At 45.7% G+C, this 15,486-nt stretch overlaps 1 protein-coding gene across 3 annotated transcripts in view; it reads left to right on the top strand.

The window, feature by feature from the left end:
- Positions 1–14,500, top strand: part of Pdgfra (platelet derived growth factor receptor alpha) — a 47,834-nt gene extending 33,334 nt beyond the window's left edge. For all 3 annotated transcript variants that reach the window (XM_087908946.1, XM_087908948.1, XM_087908947.1), the window contains exons 17-23: positions 759–874; positions 1,213–1,335; positions 3,270–3,381; positions 4,429–4,528; positions 4,634–4,739; positions 8,672–8,913; positions 11,302–14,500. In XM_087908946.1, the coding sequence (XP_087765072.1) occupies positions 759–874; positions 1,213–1,335; positions 3,270–3,381; positions 4,429–4,528; positions 4,634–4,739; positions 8,672–8,913; positions 11,302–11,449 (947 nt within the window). In that variant the 3' untranslated portion in view covers positions 11,450–14,500. The remainder of the gene's footprint in view (positions 1–758; positions 875–1,212; positions 1,336–3,269; positions 3,382–4,428; positions 4,529–4,633; positions 4,740–8,671; positions 8,914–11,301) is intronic.
- The last annotated feature ends 986 nt before the right edge of the window (positions 14,501–15,486 follow it).

The raw sequence follows: 15,486 nt of genomic DNA, 5'->3' as shown, positions 1-15,486 counted from the left end.
GCTGAGGGGATTGTGACCAGGTGGAAAGCGAAACTCAAGGGCAAACAAAAATACAGATGTGAGAATCCGTGGAGGAGTTTGGTTTGATTAATCATTATGCATACAACCATCCACCCCTCCCCCAGGTATGTGTTTGTGAATGCAGGCTGGGTGTCTCTTATCTGAAATGCTTGGAACTGAATGTGTTTTGAATTTTTTTTTTCGGATTTTGGAATATTTGCATATACATAATGAGATATCTTGGGGGTGGGAGCCAAATCTAAATAGAAATTCGTATCTGTTTCCTGCACACCTCAGACACATACTGACAGTAATTTTATACAATATTTTTTTTAGTGCGCGTGTGTTTTGACTGTGATCTGTCACATGAAGTCTGGCATGGGAATTTCTACTTCTGCCGTCACTTGGTGCTAAAGAAGTTTTGGGTGTTTGGAGCATTTTAGAGTCAGGATTTTGGGTCAGGCATTCTCAACCTGTGTATATTTCTTCGGGAAGGAAGATCTATTATTTCTCCTTTCTATTTTTATGGTGCTAGAGGTTGCGATGCATGCTTTATGCATGCTGGGCACAGTCTCTACCATGAGCCACACCCCCAGCCTCCTTTGCATAGTTTCTGTAGCCTGTGAAGTCTAGAATCTATGAGAAAATGCTTTTATCTTTGGACACACTTCTGCAGTCTGTCAGACCAGGGTTACTAGGTTACTGGGGGAGCCCCATGCTCTTAGTCAACACCAATACATTTGACTCCTTTTCCACAGACTCAGAAGTCAAAAACCTCCTTTCAGATGATGACTCCGAGGGTCTGACTTTGCTGGATTTACTGAGCTTCACCTATCAAGTTGCCCGAGGAATGGAATTTTTGGCTTCCAAAAATGTAAGTTCAAGGCACAGAGACCTCTTCAGACCCAGCCATAGATTCAGAGGGAGGGGACATGCCAGGAAGAAGGTCTTAGAGTAGCAGTAACAATGGTTTCTCAGTTCACCTACCTCTCTGTTGCCTCCCTGAACTGGCTGGGAGTCTGACCTCATTGGGTGTCTGCCTTTCCCCTGGACTCTTTGTCCCTCAGGAGGAGTCAGGATGGCGAGGGAGGGCAAGTTCTTTCTGCCAAGGCACCCTTCAGGTGCCGACACGGCGTGACCAGTCTCGCAGGAGTGCTACTATCTGGCCTCAGCTGGAGCCATTCTGAAGTGGTTTCTTTCTTTCCCGTGTAGTGCGTCCACCGGGACCTGGCTGCCCGCAATGTCCTTCTGGCACAAGGGAAAATTGTGAAGATCTGCGACTTCGGCCTGGCCAGAGACATCATGCATGATTCCAACTACGTGTCAAAAGGCAGCGTACGTCCCCGCCACCATCACAGCTTATCCCCCCGCCCCTTCACTCTCGGAATTGTGTTGCTTCTTAATTCAGGAGTCACGTTTCTAAAATAGGTTCTCACGGTTCATTAGTTGGCCCCAGAGGACTCAGTGGGGAAAGCTTAGGCTTAACAGACAACCTGGTATCAGCTTCCCTTGATAGCAGAGCTGGTGTTTGGGCAAGTGTGTTGTCTACCTCATGCCGTAGTTTCTCTGAGGATCACCTATTTCCTAAATGGCTACCAGGGAATAATTTAGGTAAATTCATATAAAGTTCTACAGACAGAGCTTGACATATAGAAGCACCCTGCAGGAGCTGGAGAGATGGCTCATTGGTTAAGAAGAGCCCTGGGTTCTTCCAGAAGGATCTGGGTTCAATTCCCAGCCCTCACATGACAGCTCACAACTGCCTGTAACTGGAGGTTTGGGGATCTGATCCCCCCCCCCACTTTTTTGGCTTCCATGTGCTCTAGGCATGCAAGTGGCGTGCAGACATTGAAGGCAAAACACCCATACATGTAAAACTAAAAACAAACAATTAGACACACCCTGTACATGTTAACTCCCAATAAGTCAAGTATGTTCATGAATACACAAGCGTGCATTTACAGGGAGACCTCCAGTGTCTGAGTTCTTATCAGCTTCCCAACTGGCAGATTTAAGCTTTAGAGCATTCAGACCGCTGAGTTAATAGAATGGTTTAGTTTCTTTAAGGACAGTTTCATTATCCCCATTCCTTCGACCTGTCAGCTTAGGACAGACACATCTGCCACCTGGAGGTATGATTGCGTGTCACTCTGTCCCACTAGTGTAAGACAGCTCACAGGGCCACAGCACCTGCGTCGGCAGGACAGTGGCCGCTGTTCATGTCTTGGACTCATGACTTATTCCCGTGGCTCTTCCCAGGCACCTTGAACAAGTTACTAAACTTGAGTGAAAATGATTTCTCACCTAAGGCTATGAATGTCTGCTGCTGTGTTCTTAGTAATCTGGGGGAAGGGGGAGGCTGAGGGCTGCTAGCCTGAGGGCTGCTCGCCTGAAGGATGCTGCGGTCTGTAGCTCTCTAGATTTAATATTTCATCTGAAGTTTGGACCAGCTTTGCAAAAGAGACACATCTCAGTGTCTTGTCTTTTGGTGGTAGAAAAGAACCACTTATTTCTTACAGTTTGGAAGCTGTTAGTGGTTTACAGGTTGCTGTATCTGTTTTGAGTTTTGTTCCTAGGGTTATCTGAAAACAGGGTGACCAGTGTGGTAAAAGGTTATACCTCATTGGTAGATTGAAAGTCAAGTGTTTTTAGTATATTATTCCTTATGAAGAGATGAGAAGGGGCCTGAACCATTCCTTATTTGTTATTTATTAAGAATCTATACGGTGGATAGGGAGATGACTCAGAGAAGTTCTTCCTGTGGAAGCATGGGTATCTGAGTTCGACCTCCAGAACTCATGTAAAAAAAAAACAGACATAATGGTTGCTGTGTGGAATCCCAGTGCTGGGGAGGCAGACAGAGGTCCCTGGAATCCCAGGCCAGTGAGAGATCTTTCTCAGAGAGGGGCAAAAAAGATAAAAACATAGGTGGATTGTTTCCTGAGAACAGCAGTGGAGGTCTTTGACCGCCACATGCATACTCATGCATGTGCGCACGCACAAACACACACACACATGTATGCACACATGCACACATACATGCAACAAGCACCTGCATACACGTGAACATATATACACATACACGCACAGCATACCTAGTTTCAGTGAACAGTAAACACATGGGAGACATGACGTAGGCAAGATCTTTAATGCATTCTTCAAGATCTTTAATGAGTTCTTCACAGCCCAGGGAGGACCCCTTTCCATTTGTACTTCTGCAGACATCAGAGTGTAGTCTGCGGGTTAATTTCCTCTCTCCTTCTCCACAGACTTTCCTGCCTGTGAAGTGGATGGCTCCTGAGAGCATCTTCGACAACCTCTACACCACGCTGAGTGACGTCTGGTCTTACGGCATTCTGCTCTGGGAAATCTTCTCCCTTGGTATGGACTTGACCGCTCTGTTACTTTGGCTTATTCTGAAGGGTCATGAGTCCGTCCCAGGTCCAGGATGACATGTGCATTGCCAGCCAATCACGTTGCAGCTGCTTCACTCCACAAGTCTGCCCTTACCATGTCTGGTGGAGGCTGAGCAGAGTCAGAGGAATCTTTGGGGGATGTTTCCTCCCCCTGGCCACTGCCCTTTTCTCTCCTGGGTTGTGTCAGAGTGATTTGCCCCATGGGAAGGGCTTCCAGTGACATCTGTCTTTTCATTTGGGACTCTGGGCTTAGATAGATCACTGGTAGTCTCCTTTACTTGATGATAAATGAGCCCCGGTGAAAGGTGAGGTGGTAAGGAAGAGGGTGAAGCCCCCATCTTGAGGAGATGAACCTCCTTAACGTTTGATCACCTGTCACCAGGGCCTGGGCAAAGCCGGTGCCGGCTGCCAGGGGAGGGTTGTAATTGAGTGAGGAAGGATGACTGTGACCTTTGGATTACACAGTTGGAGGTAAACCCTGTAAGCTCTAACATGGGTTCAGAGGAAGAGGAAAGGAGTCTCAGAGCAGAAGCTTCCGAGAGGAAGTCAGACCGAGCCCGGCCTTGCCTGTGTGCTCAGTGTCATTCCTCCCCATGCCGCCTTTCCCGAAGCCTTGCACTCTCTTAAAACCATGGATTATTAAAACAATTCAGGTGGCAGCTTTGAAAACAAATAAACAACGAAAAGAAATGACATTCTTATCTTTTGTGGCTTAGAATACCTCCTCATCTTTTGAGTGTGCATGTAGATCTAGTAGTTAGAAACACTATTAAATTTGTTAGTGATTTTTTTTTCTAAAGTTGTATATGTTTTGCCCAAGATGCTTGAACCTGATCAACCAAGACTCCTATATTAAGTTTGAGCAGCCTTCATAGTCAAGGAGGTGTAACCCTACAAGGTCTTTGAAAGGATCAGGACACCAGGGCTTCAGGATGAAAGGTGTGTGGTACCTTTACCGGTAGAAGCCGGTCTTCATTCAGGTTTTTTTTTTTTTTTTTTTTTTGACTCTTAGGTGGCACACCCTACCCTGGCATGATGGTTGATTCTACTTTCTACAATAAGATCAAGAGTGGATACCGGATGGCCAAACCTGACCATGCCACCAGCGAAGTGTAAGCTCCCTCCCCACCCATGGGCCAGCACCCGTGCTCCAGGGTCCATGGGGCAGCGGATATCTTCTCGTTTTCCCGCACTCACTCTGAGCTCTGCCTTTGCAGCTACGAGATTATGGTGCAGTGCTGGAGCAGTGAGCCCGAGAAGAGACCCTCCTTCTACCACCTGAGCGAGATCGTAGAGAATCTGCTGCCTGGACAATATAAAAAGGTCAGTCTGAGCCTGTGTGCGGCGGGAGGCTGGCGGACGAGGAGGAGAGAAAGAGCGGGCAGTTATGCCAGCAAGCAGGCCTCTTCAACACTGTTCGCAAGGGGTGCTTTCAAAAGAGGACGCTGATTGTGTGATCCTGTGGCCACGGCTTTGGGGAGTGCTCTACAGGAGCTTGGTAGCAATGATGAATGAAGGCCCCTACCCCAACCCCTTCCCATAGGGCTCTCTTTTGTCCTACATGCTCGACACCTGTAGGCACTTCATTCTCTAGACATTTGAGTGTCTGAAGTTCCAAGCGCAGTCAGAGCTCTCAGGACATCTGAGGCCATTAAGTTGCTCACTTGGATGTACTTAAATTCATTTGAGACTGCCTTTTACCAGCTGACTCCAGCTGGTTTTCTGTAGCACAGAAAGCATGCTTCAAAGGAACAAATACAATTTCATGGACCTACGCAGGAGCTGCCGATGAGTGGGGCAATTTTCTGCTGAGGCCTTCAGAAGGGAAGCCACACACTCGAGTGTGATGAAGCTCATCTCAGATGAGGCGCTGTAGACTGACCTGTTTTCCTTTCTTAGAGAGGCAACATCAGTAGTTGGCCCTGGGGCCTCCCATCAGTTGAGCTGAAAGTTCAGTCCGTCAGTCTTGATTGCTTTAGCACGTGGTGTACTACGCCTAAGTAATGCTGGGGGCAGGTGGGGATAATTTACCTAGGCCAGCAGAAACTTCTTCATTGGTGGGAAGGGGAGGAACCTACTGTTGAAAGTAGGGTGTTCCATTTCTGTCTTTTGTGGATGGCCCATGCTCTACACGGATGGCAAGAAGCTCTGTGGTGTGTTGATTTATGCATGCCAGAGGGATATAGCTAGGTCATATGGTACATTTGTTTTGTTTTTTGTATTTTGAGATAGGGTCTCTGGAACTAGCTTTTGAGATGTAGCTCTGACTGTTTTGGAAGTTACTATGTAGGCTAGCCTGGCCTCGAACTCACAGAAATCCACTGCTTCTGCCTCTCCGGTGCTGGGATTAAAGATGTGAATCACCATGCCCAACTTACTTTTAGTGTTTTTTGTTTGTTTGTTTGTTTGTTTGTTTTTTGTTTCTGTGTTTTTGAGACTGGGTTTCTCAATCTTACCATCAATACAACTTGTCAGTATTTGTTTTTGTCTACCTTCTTGAGGATAGCCGCTTTGGTGGAGTGGCTTTACTTTTCTCTGATGGCTAAAGATATTGAACACTTTTCCAAGTATGTATTGGCTATTTGTATTCTTTTAAAAGCTAAATATTCAGGATTCCTTTTTTTAGTCTATTTATTGATTGGATGATGGGGGGTGTTTAACTTTTGTAGTCCTTTATGTATCCCACATGCTAATCCATTGGCTGATGTACATTTGGCAAAATCTTTTAGATTTTTCCTTCACTTTTGTGATTATTTTTCTTTGCTGCACAAAAGCTTCCTTCCTTCCTTCCTTCCTTCCTTCCTTCCTTCCTTCCTTCCTCCCTCCCTCCCTTCCTCCCCTCTTCCCTTCCTTCTTTCTTTCTGGTTGTTTACTTATTGTTTTAAACAAGGTCTCACTGTGTAGCCCTGGCTGGCCTGGAGCTCTTTAAGTAGGCCTAGTTGACCCCACTCTCACAAAGATCAGGTTGCCTCTGATTCTTGAGTGCGGGATTAAAGTCATGTGTGACACCTCTCCCAGCTGGGCACAAAAGCTTTTAAATTTCATTTAATCCCATTTGTCAATTGTGTGTGTGTGTATGTGTGTGTGTGCTTGCATGCGTGCGTGCGTGCGTGCGTGTGTGTGTGCGTGTGTGTGTGTGTGTGTGTGTGTGTGTGTGTGTACGGGACAGGGTCTCACTATGTAGCCCTGATTGACTTGGAACTCACTGACCTTGAACTCACAGGTATCCTCCTATCTCTGTCTGAGTGCTGGGATTGAAGGCCTGCACCACAGGCCCAGGCCCATTTGTCAATTCCTGATATTTCCTGTGTTTTTGGAATCTGGCTCAGGAAGTTCTTAATCTATGTCTATATCTTGAAGTGTTTTCTTATAGCAGTATCGAAGTTTCAAGTCTGACAGTCAGGTCTTTGATTCATTTTGAACTCAGTTCTGTGACAGCTGGGTTTAGTTCCACATTTTTCTAGCTTCCCACTTGTTAAACAGGCTGTCTTTTCTGCAGTGTACGTTTTTACCACCTTTGTCAAACAGCAGGTGGCTACATCTGTGTGTTTACTGCTGGATCCTCTATTTTTTTTCAACTATAGATTGCTTTTACTATTTGGGGGGTCTTTTGTTCTTTCATACAATTTTTAGGATTTTTTCTAGTTTTGTAAGAAATGGTATTGGAATTTTGATATTGGAATTGTGTTGAATCTGCAGAGTGCTTCTGGTCATGTGCCATTTTCAAAGGAAAGAAATCATGACATTTTCAGGAAAATGCTTGGAATTGGAAATCATTACTATTGTTCTTTTTAAAAGAATATGATGATGGGAGGCCCCGTGGCTCGCAGAGTCCGGCAAGGATGGCCGTGAGTCCCTGCAGCGCCATGCGGCCGGGGGAGTCAGGCGGGCGGTTACGGCGGATAAAAGGCTCATAGGACATAGTATTATTTAAAGAAGAGGGAGACATTTATTGCTTAAAGGAGAGAAAACAGAGAGAAAACAAAGACACACGTACATACAAGACGAAACAAACACACACACACACACACACACACACACGAGCGCGCGTGTGCGCGCGTGCACGTGCGCACGCACGAGCATGCATGTGCGCGCGAGCGAGTGAGAGAGAGAGAGAGAGAGAGAGAGAAGATGGTGGTGGGGGGAGGGTCAAAAGTGGCTGGGATGGGCGTGGTTAGTTCTTAAAGTGTCCCAATGGAATAACAATTACATTAAGTGAAATAAGCAAAGCTCAGAAAGACAAGTACAATGTGTCTTCTATATGTAAAAACTAACTTTTGAAATCATGCACATATACATATAACATATGTGAATGCATATACATATTTATTTAAAAATTTTACTCATGCATATGTGTATATGCCTGCTTATTGATATGTTTATACTACATATGTGTCTAAGCAGGCCAGAGGAGGGTATGGAAATCCCTGGAGCTGTAATTGTAGGAGGTTGTGAGCCCTCTAATGTGGGTACTGGGAACTGAGCTTTGGTCCTCTGTAAGAGCGACAAATGCTCTTAAATACTGAGCCACCCCTCCAGCCCCTACGTGTATATTTATATGTGTGTGTATGCGTGCACGTGTGTGTATGTAGGTCAGAAACAAGAAAGGGGATTGTGAAAAGGGTGGAAGAGATCTTGGGGACTGTAGAGAGAGTAATGAGATATACATACTAGAAAAGCAGAAAGCCTCACCTGGGGAAAGGAGGGGAATCAGTCAGAGAGGAACAGGGAGCATAAAAGAGGCCATTGAGGGAGAAGAATGAATGAAAACAAAGAGCAGCAAAGAGATGTAAACCTATTATGTTGTCTTATATCCCCCCAAAAATTGCCCCCCAAAAGGAAAACAGGATTTTTCATACCAAAAGTGAGACTTCCCCAGCATGGAGGCATCGGGAGGATTCTGGGAAGGATGCTTCCGGTAGTAGCCCCTCTGCTCATGCTCTGTGTCCCGTGTGAGCCTTGGAGCAACTCGGTGATGGGTCTCCCGACTCCATGTTTGTCTGAGTGGGAATGGTCGGCACCTTGCTGCCGAGAGACCTAGTGGAAAGCTCTTTGAATCTGAAGCTTCATTAGGAGGCCTGCATCACAGCTGTTCCTTTTTCATGTCCTACATTTCTGGTGACAGTTAACACATGGCCCCCCCTCAGTTATTCGTGTGAAAACACATACATACAAATCACATGTTCTCAATGTCTACATTCAGTTTACAGTTGATCAGTAACACTTGACTAAACGTGTTAAATGAATACTTCCAGAGTTACGAAAAGATTCACCTGGACTTCCTCAAGAGCGACCATCCGGCTGTGGCCCGCATGCGCGTGGACTCTGATCATGCGTACAGCGGGGTCACTTACAAGAATGAAGATGAGAAGCTGAAGGACTGGGAAGGTGGCCTGGACGAACAGAGGCTGAGTGCAGACAGCGGCTACATCATCCCCCTGCCAGACATTGACCCTGTTCCGGAGGAGGAGGACCTGGGCAAGAGGAACAGACACAGGTAACCGGGGGTTTGCCCACCCTCTCCTGTGCCAGTCTTGAAAGGAGGGCTCCTGGGAGACCGAGGCCGTCAGGGTTGTGAACTGTGCTCGGGCAACACGGTGCAGAGTTCCAGAGCTGGCCATGAAGTTTTGAAGACGCCTCCCACATGATTCCGAGGTGTCTTTTCACCCCCAAGTGTGTTCTGGCAGGCTGGTGCCCTTAGGGATTGTATACCTAAAAACTTTAGTTTAAAAAATGCTTAGTACACAAGCATACTGTGAGACAACACTTACCAATTAGTAGTGACAGGAGGCAGCCTGTTGCCTCATTTACCTTATCCAGTTTGTTGTCACATACACCATTTTACACACACACACACACACACACACACACACACACACGTACACACGTACACACACACAGGTATGCACACGCACAGGCATGCATGTACCCATGCACACACACTTTTATTTCTCACTCAGAGCTAAGTAGGAAACACCAAGACACTTCACCTCTCACTTAGGAAGTGCATGTCTTTATATCTGAAGCTTCCTAAGAACAAGACCATTCATGTGGTGGCTATTATGACCACGTGTGAGAAAGTTACCTGTTAAAGAAGGGTAGAGTTGGAGATGGAGGATTCATATTGACCATACTTGAGGCCACAGGTTCAACCCCCAGTACTGAAAGAAAGAAGAAAAAGAAGCTAACAATTATTCTCAGGTCTCATTTAATACTCAAGCTTTACTTAAGTTTAGATACCAATTAGAATAATGACTGCTAATATTTATTGAGCTTTTTTATATGTTCATAGTTATTAGATTATTATTATAGTTAATTGTCTCAGTAGGTATATTGTTAAGCATTACTGTCATGGCATTTTTTTTCTTTTTTGGTTTCTGCATGTAGTTTTGGAACCTGTCCTGGAACTCACCCTATACACTAGGCTGGCCTTGAACTCACAGAGATCCACTTGCCTCTGCCTCCCAAGTGCTGGGATTAAAGGTGTGCACCATCACCAGCCTGTCACATCATTTTTTTAAAAAGCATTTTTAGTTTTATTTATGTTTCAGAGAAATATTTTTTTAATTAATTTATTTTATTTTGTTTGTATTTGTGTTTTGCCTGCATGTATGTCTCTGTGATAGTATCAGAGCCCCTGAAACTGGACTTACAGGCAGTTGTGATCTGCCACGTGGGTGCTGGGAATCGAACCTGGGTCCTCTTGGAAGAGCAGTCAATGCTCTTAACCTCTGAGCCATCTCTCCAGCCCTCAGAGAAATATTTTTAAGTTTATTATATGTATTTTATTTTATTTTTTTTCGAGACAGGGTTTCTCTGTAGTTTTTGGTGCCTGTCCTGGAACTAGCTCTTGTAGATCAGGCTGGCCTCGAACTCACAGGGATTCGCCTGCCTCTGCCTCCCGAGTGCTGGGATTAAAGGCGTGCGCCACCACCGCCCGGCTGTATTTTATTTTTTAAGATTATAATTGCATGTGTGTATGCGTGTGTGTAGTAGTTATATTCACCTAAGTATCTAAATACAGCCTGTTCAGTCTGTACAGTGTGTGTAGAAATATTCACCTAAGTATATAAATACAGCCTGACCAGTTTGTGTAATGCTGCCTGTATACATATGTATGTTTTCAGGGCTGACCAGTTGGATAACCAACTGGCGTGTTCCTCCCTGGAGAAGACTGTTTCTCTGGTCTCAACATTCCTTAGTCATCTGTAGTTCTTTGTCTAAGCTGAGGCCCCCTGAGCTTTCCCCTCACACGTTAACGAGTCTCTTGATGTCATTCTTATTCACGCCTTGTTTAGGCAGCCATGCCAGTGAGGCTTCTAGTACGTCATTTTATAGATGCAAAAAGAAAACCTTGTTTTCTTCTGTCTTCTGCTGGGTCTTCAGACTCGGGGGCCTGGGTGAGAGAGAAGAGAGAAGGAGCATGGTGGGAGAGTGAGGGAAACGTGGCACCCCATCCTCATGTGCAGGAGGTTCCAGAGACAGCCAGCGGCTGGTGTGACTGAACTTCCTCCAGCTGACTCTGTTCCTTTTCCTTTCCCAGTGTCTTTTGATTGGCAGTTGCTTCCTCTCCCCTGGTAGGACATGTAGGGAAAGTAGGCGCTGTTGTCTTGTTAGCATCTTCCACGAAACACCCGTGGCAGGAAAGAAGGCACGCTGAGTTGTGAAGAAGGCTGTGTTCTGGGTTTTTTTTAATTGGTTCTGTGCAGCAAATGAGTGGCTGGCCGAACGACAAACCTGTCATGCTTGGCTGCACAGATTTCGGTAGGAGAGGACCTTGTACAGAGAGTCCCCTTAGCCTCAGGCAGCCACCCTAGAAGTGCAGCCTGTGGAGTGTGCGGTCAGTCTGCCCATGACCTTAGCCTCTGCTTTTCAATCCCACCAGCTCGCAGACATCGGAGGAAAGTGCTATCGAGACCGGCTCCAGCAGTTCCACCTTCATCAAGAGAGAGGACGAGACCATCGAGGACATCGACATGATGGACGACATTGGCATAGACTCCTCAGACCTGGTGGAGGACAGCTTCCTGTAGCCGGCAGGCTCGGGGGGTGTCTTCTGCTTCTGGAGCCTCCTCGGGACCCCTTTAAGAAAACCACTTCATTGCAATGCAAAGATTGGGAAGAGGACTTGGGTGATGTGGGAAGAGAAGGGCCCAGCGACAGGCCTCAGGGAGCCTCTATGAGTGAATGGGGTACTTGGACTGAACTTTGTCCGCATTGCCTCTTGCAATGCGTCAGTAGCATCTCAGCGGTGTGTGAAGTTTGGAGACGGATGGACAAGGGAATAGCAGGCCACAGAAGACGAGCTTCGTGTTTCCAGGGCCTTGGTGAGGCTCCCACACACGCGATCCGTGCTGCACCCCAGCTCCAGCCTTGTACTTATGTAAATAACTCTAACCGAGGATGTGTTTAGGTTTGTGTTCACTTTTCCTCCATGGACTTCTGAAGAGACCACTCAATCCAGCCATGTACTTCCCTCTCGGAATCCGGTACCAGCTGCTGTTGAACTTTCTCATGAAGTACATGCAAAACCACTTTGAACCTTGAAAGGTACTGGGACCGTCCTGTTTTACTGTCTTGTTAGTGTTAATGAGGCAAGAGATGAAAACTAACCGACCTTGAGGAATAGATTTGGGTCTTTTAGGAGCCCTAGAACTTCTCCGTATATTGTAATCTATACTTATAATACTACTACTGTTAATAGGAACGCTAAATATGTAACCCATAACATGATTTCCCACCAGAGAAAGCACAATTAAAACAAAAGCCCTTACTAAGTAGGTGACAAGTTTGGCAGTTTTTGACATTTATATTAAGTAACATGTTTCTCAGTAAAATATAATAGTTTTAGTGGATTAAAGTTAGCAAACACTAGAGAGCGGAGTATAAGTAGTGTCGTCCAGAAGTCTTTGATACTGTGTACTAAGTAGTGTTCTCCCTAATCCAAGGCACTAAAAGCAGTTAATCACCTCTGAAGTAATGGGATTAGAAACAAGCAAAGCGGAACCCCCGTGTCCTAAATGCTCTCCGTATAAAGGTTTAAGCCTGGGCCCAGTATGGCTTCTCATGCTGTGACCTTGTGGAACTGGACCGTCCACAAAAGGACTCAGATGGGTAGAAGTTTCTTTTATGACTGGTGATGACTTTGATGGATCCCACCCATCCCTTCTTTTTAAATCTATGACCTTTTAGGATGCTTCAACACCAGCACCTCATTTTCCTTCCTCTCTTGTCTTAAAGGGAACGAGCTGGAGATGCCGAAACCACAACAGTGCTGTGGAATGAAGCTTGTGTGGGCATCAGCTTGGTTCTGTAGTTCCCACAGTTAACGGCATCTGCAGTCTCTAGCCCTGGGTTTTCACCCCAGAGATCTGGAATTACTGGGTCTGAGGGGAGCAGGAACCTATATATACTTTGATAAAATCCTTGGTGCTTCTGCTCAGCCCTCGTTCGGAATCACTGGCTTGGGTTACAGAGGGTTGCCGTGGGTGCAGATTTTGAAATTTGGAACTGGGCTAGAAGGCAACTGTGCAGGAAGGCTACTATTTAAGCCCCTGGCTTCATGTCAATAACATTTGATGCCACGTATGTAGCAATTCCCATCCTTCATTTGAGTTTCTAGGCTTAGCTGAGGCTGAGAAAGAAAGCAAAATCTTGGTTTGGGCGCATCTTTCATTATTAGACAATGTGGGTACCACTTCCCACTGGGTGGGGGAACCTGAGCTTGCCCACCTCCAAGCATGCCCACAGATGATGCAACTCTGTGTGCCAGGCCCTTGTACAGTTGGCTCCGTATCTGGTGGAGAAGATGAAAAAGTTTTCCTGATTTAGGGGGGTTTAGCTGGGTGCCGTAACCATCCAAACTGTCAAACTGGCTAGTGTGAGTTCATTGGCATTCTCTGCAGTGTGCCTAATTGCTGACTCTGTATGAATGAAACATGGGCTGTGATTACTGCAATCACTGTGTTGCTTCCAGCAGGTGATGCTTTGGAAGCCACGGAAGCAGTGGCAAGGTGCTTGCCTGCCTACTGGTACAATCTCCGTGCAAACCCCAACTTTCCCGTTTCACAGGAAGTGCGAAGACTGAGCCAGATTGGCCACTTAAAAAAACAAAAACCTGACTAGATTCTTTAGAGCCAATTAAACATGAAGCACGTTCGTGTTTCTAGAATCTCAGCTCAAGCGTTCTGTTTGTCACCTGTTCGTCCAGCCTTGTGTTTGTTGGTTCTTTCTCCTCTGGTGTTGCTTTGGGCCTTGCATGACACCATGAGGTTGGATGAGCAGTTCCTGTCCTTAGCTGTTCTCTTCTCTGAGATTGAATGGGAATTCGTTTGTTTTTGTTTTTATGAGACAGGGTCTCTCTATGTTGCTCTGGCCGTCCTGGAACTCACTATGTAGACCAGGCTGGCTGTTAACTCTCAGAGATTCATTTGCCTCTGCCTCCCAAGTGCTGGGATTACAGGCATGCACCACCACACTCGGCAGGAATGCATCTTTATTTTTAAACAGTGTTTTGAGTGTCTCCCTGATTCATTTCCTTTATGGCCTCCCGCAGAGTCCCCGGAAGAAAATTTACCAATCTTTCCTGCTTTCTGTTTTAACGATGACAATCAAAGCTGGCCCGAGGAACACAATTTGTGGCTTTTTAAATGATCAATGATGTCCTGAAAATGTGGTCTGCCAACCTGTACAAAATGGTCCTATATTTGTGAAGAGGGACGTAAGATAAAATGATGTTATACATCAATATGTATATATGTATTGCTATGTAGACTTGGAGAATACTGCCAAAACGTGTATGACAAGCTGTATCACTGCCTTTGTTTATATTTTTTTAACTGTGATATTCCCCACAGGCACATTAACTGTTGCACTTTTGAATGTCCAAAATTTATATTTTAGGAGGAATAAAGAGAAAAATACTTCCATGCTCCCCAAATGGTGGTGTGTTGAATGTGTGAGAGGAGCGAGCTCCACGGGAGGCTCTGCCGACACCAGATGGCTTCCAGATACCCCTGTTCGTGTTGTTTTAAAGAGTGTAAATGGAGATCTTTATATTTCAATAAATGATTTATTATATATGATTTGAAGTTCTGAGGGTCTTCTCCTTTTGCTTTGTTTCTCAGTCTGATTGGAATCCCCTTCCACTCCCTTCCTGCAGTTCAGTCTGTTGGAGGCAGGGTTTTGTTGTAGAGTTTAGGTTGGCGCTTACCTTTGTGGTCCACCTGCCTCAGCCCCGAAACTGCCAGCATCACAGCCATGTACCACGATGACTATCTTCTTTTCCTTTTATTTCTCTGAGCAGACTAGTTAGTCAAGCAGATTACATTCACAGGACAAGTGAGTGGAAAGTCAAGCTCTGCCGTATACTAACTAGCATCTCACGCGAGCAGCCTCCGCATCTTTACTGTGACCTCTCAGAATGTGCAATGTTTGTGACAAGGATGACCCTGCATCCATGCCCCATCATCTATGCCATGCTTTAGCATCCTCTGTGAAAGTTATATGCAGATTTCACAGTTTCCCGGCATCCCATCATATAAATTAGTGCAATTCATTAATGTTAATAATTGGAAAACAGGCCCCTTTTAAAAAAATAACTCCTTGTTACCCAAATTCAGGCAGCCTGTCCATCCGAGCCTGTATCCTTCAGAGCATAGCTGTTGACTGGGTGCTAGCTCCGTCTGGACTCTGCCCAGGAAGGAGACAGATTCCTGGGACTAAAACATCTCTAACTGAACAACAGGTACACAATTCCATCCGCTGACACAACACAGACAATTTATCTATTTTATCTGGTCTACTGAATTTTTTAAACTAGGGGGTTAAGAAGTTCTTAACTTACAATAACTTTTAAAAAAAATCCCTGCAATGGGCAATGGTAGGGAGGACTCCTCATAGACGCAGAAACCAAGGCACCTGAAGACGAGCGGCTTTTCTAAAAGTCATGTAACCGAGTAATGATAGCACTAGGATTAGAAATTCCAAATCTATGAAGCCCGCTAGCATTCGCATGATGAGTCAAGGAGGAAGCAGGAGGCACTGAGAGCGTCAGCGTGCAGAAGGAGCT

The sequence above is a fragment of the Myodes glareolus genome, chromosome 8 (assembly GCF_982192425.1).
Source record: "Myodes glareolus chromosome 8, mMyoGla1.1, whole genome shotgun sequence".
Lineage (NCBI taxonomy): Eukaryota > Metazoa > Chordata > Mammalia > Rodentia > Cricetidae > Myodes > Myodes glareolus.
The sequence above is the reverse complement of the archived record's forward strand: the minus strand, read 5'-3'. Positions and strand labels throughout refer to the sequence as shown.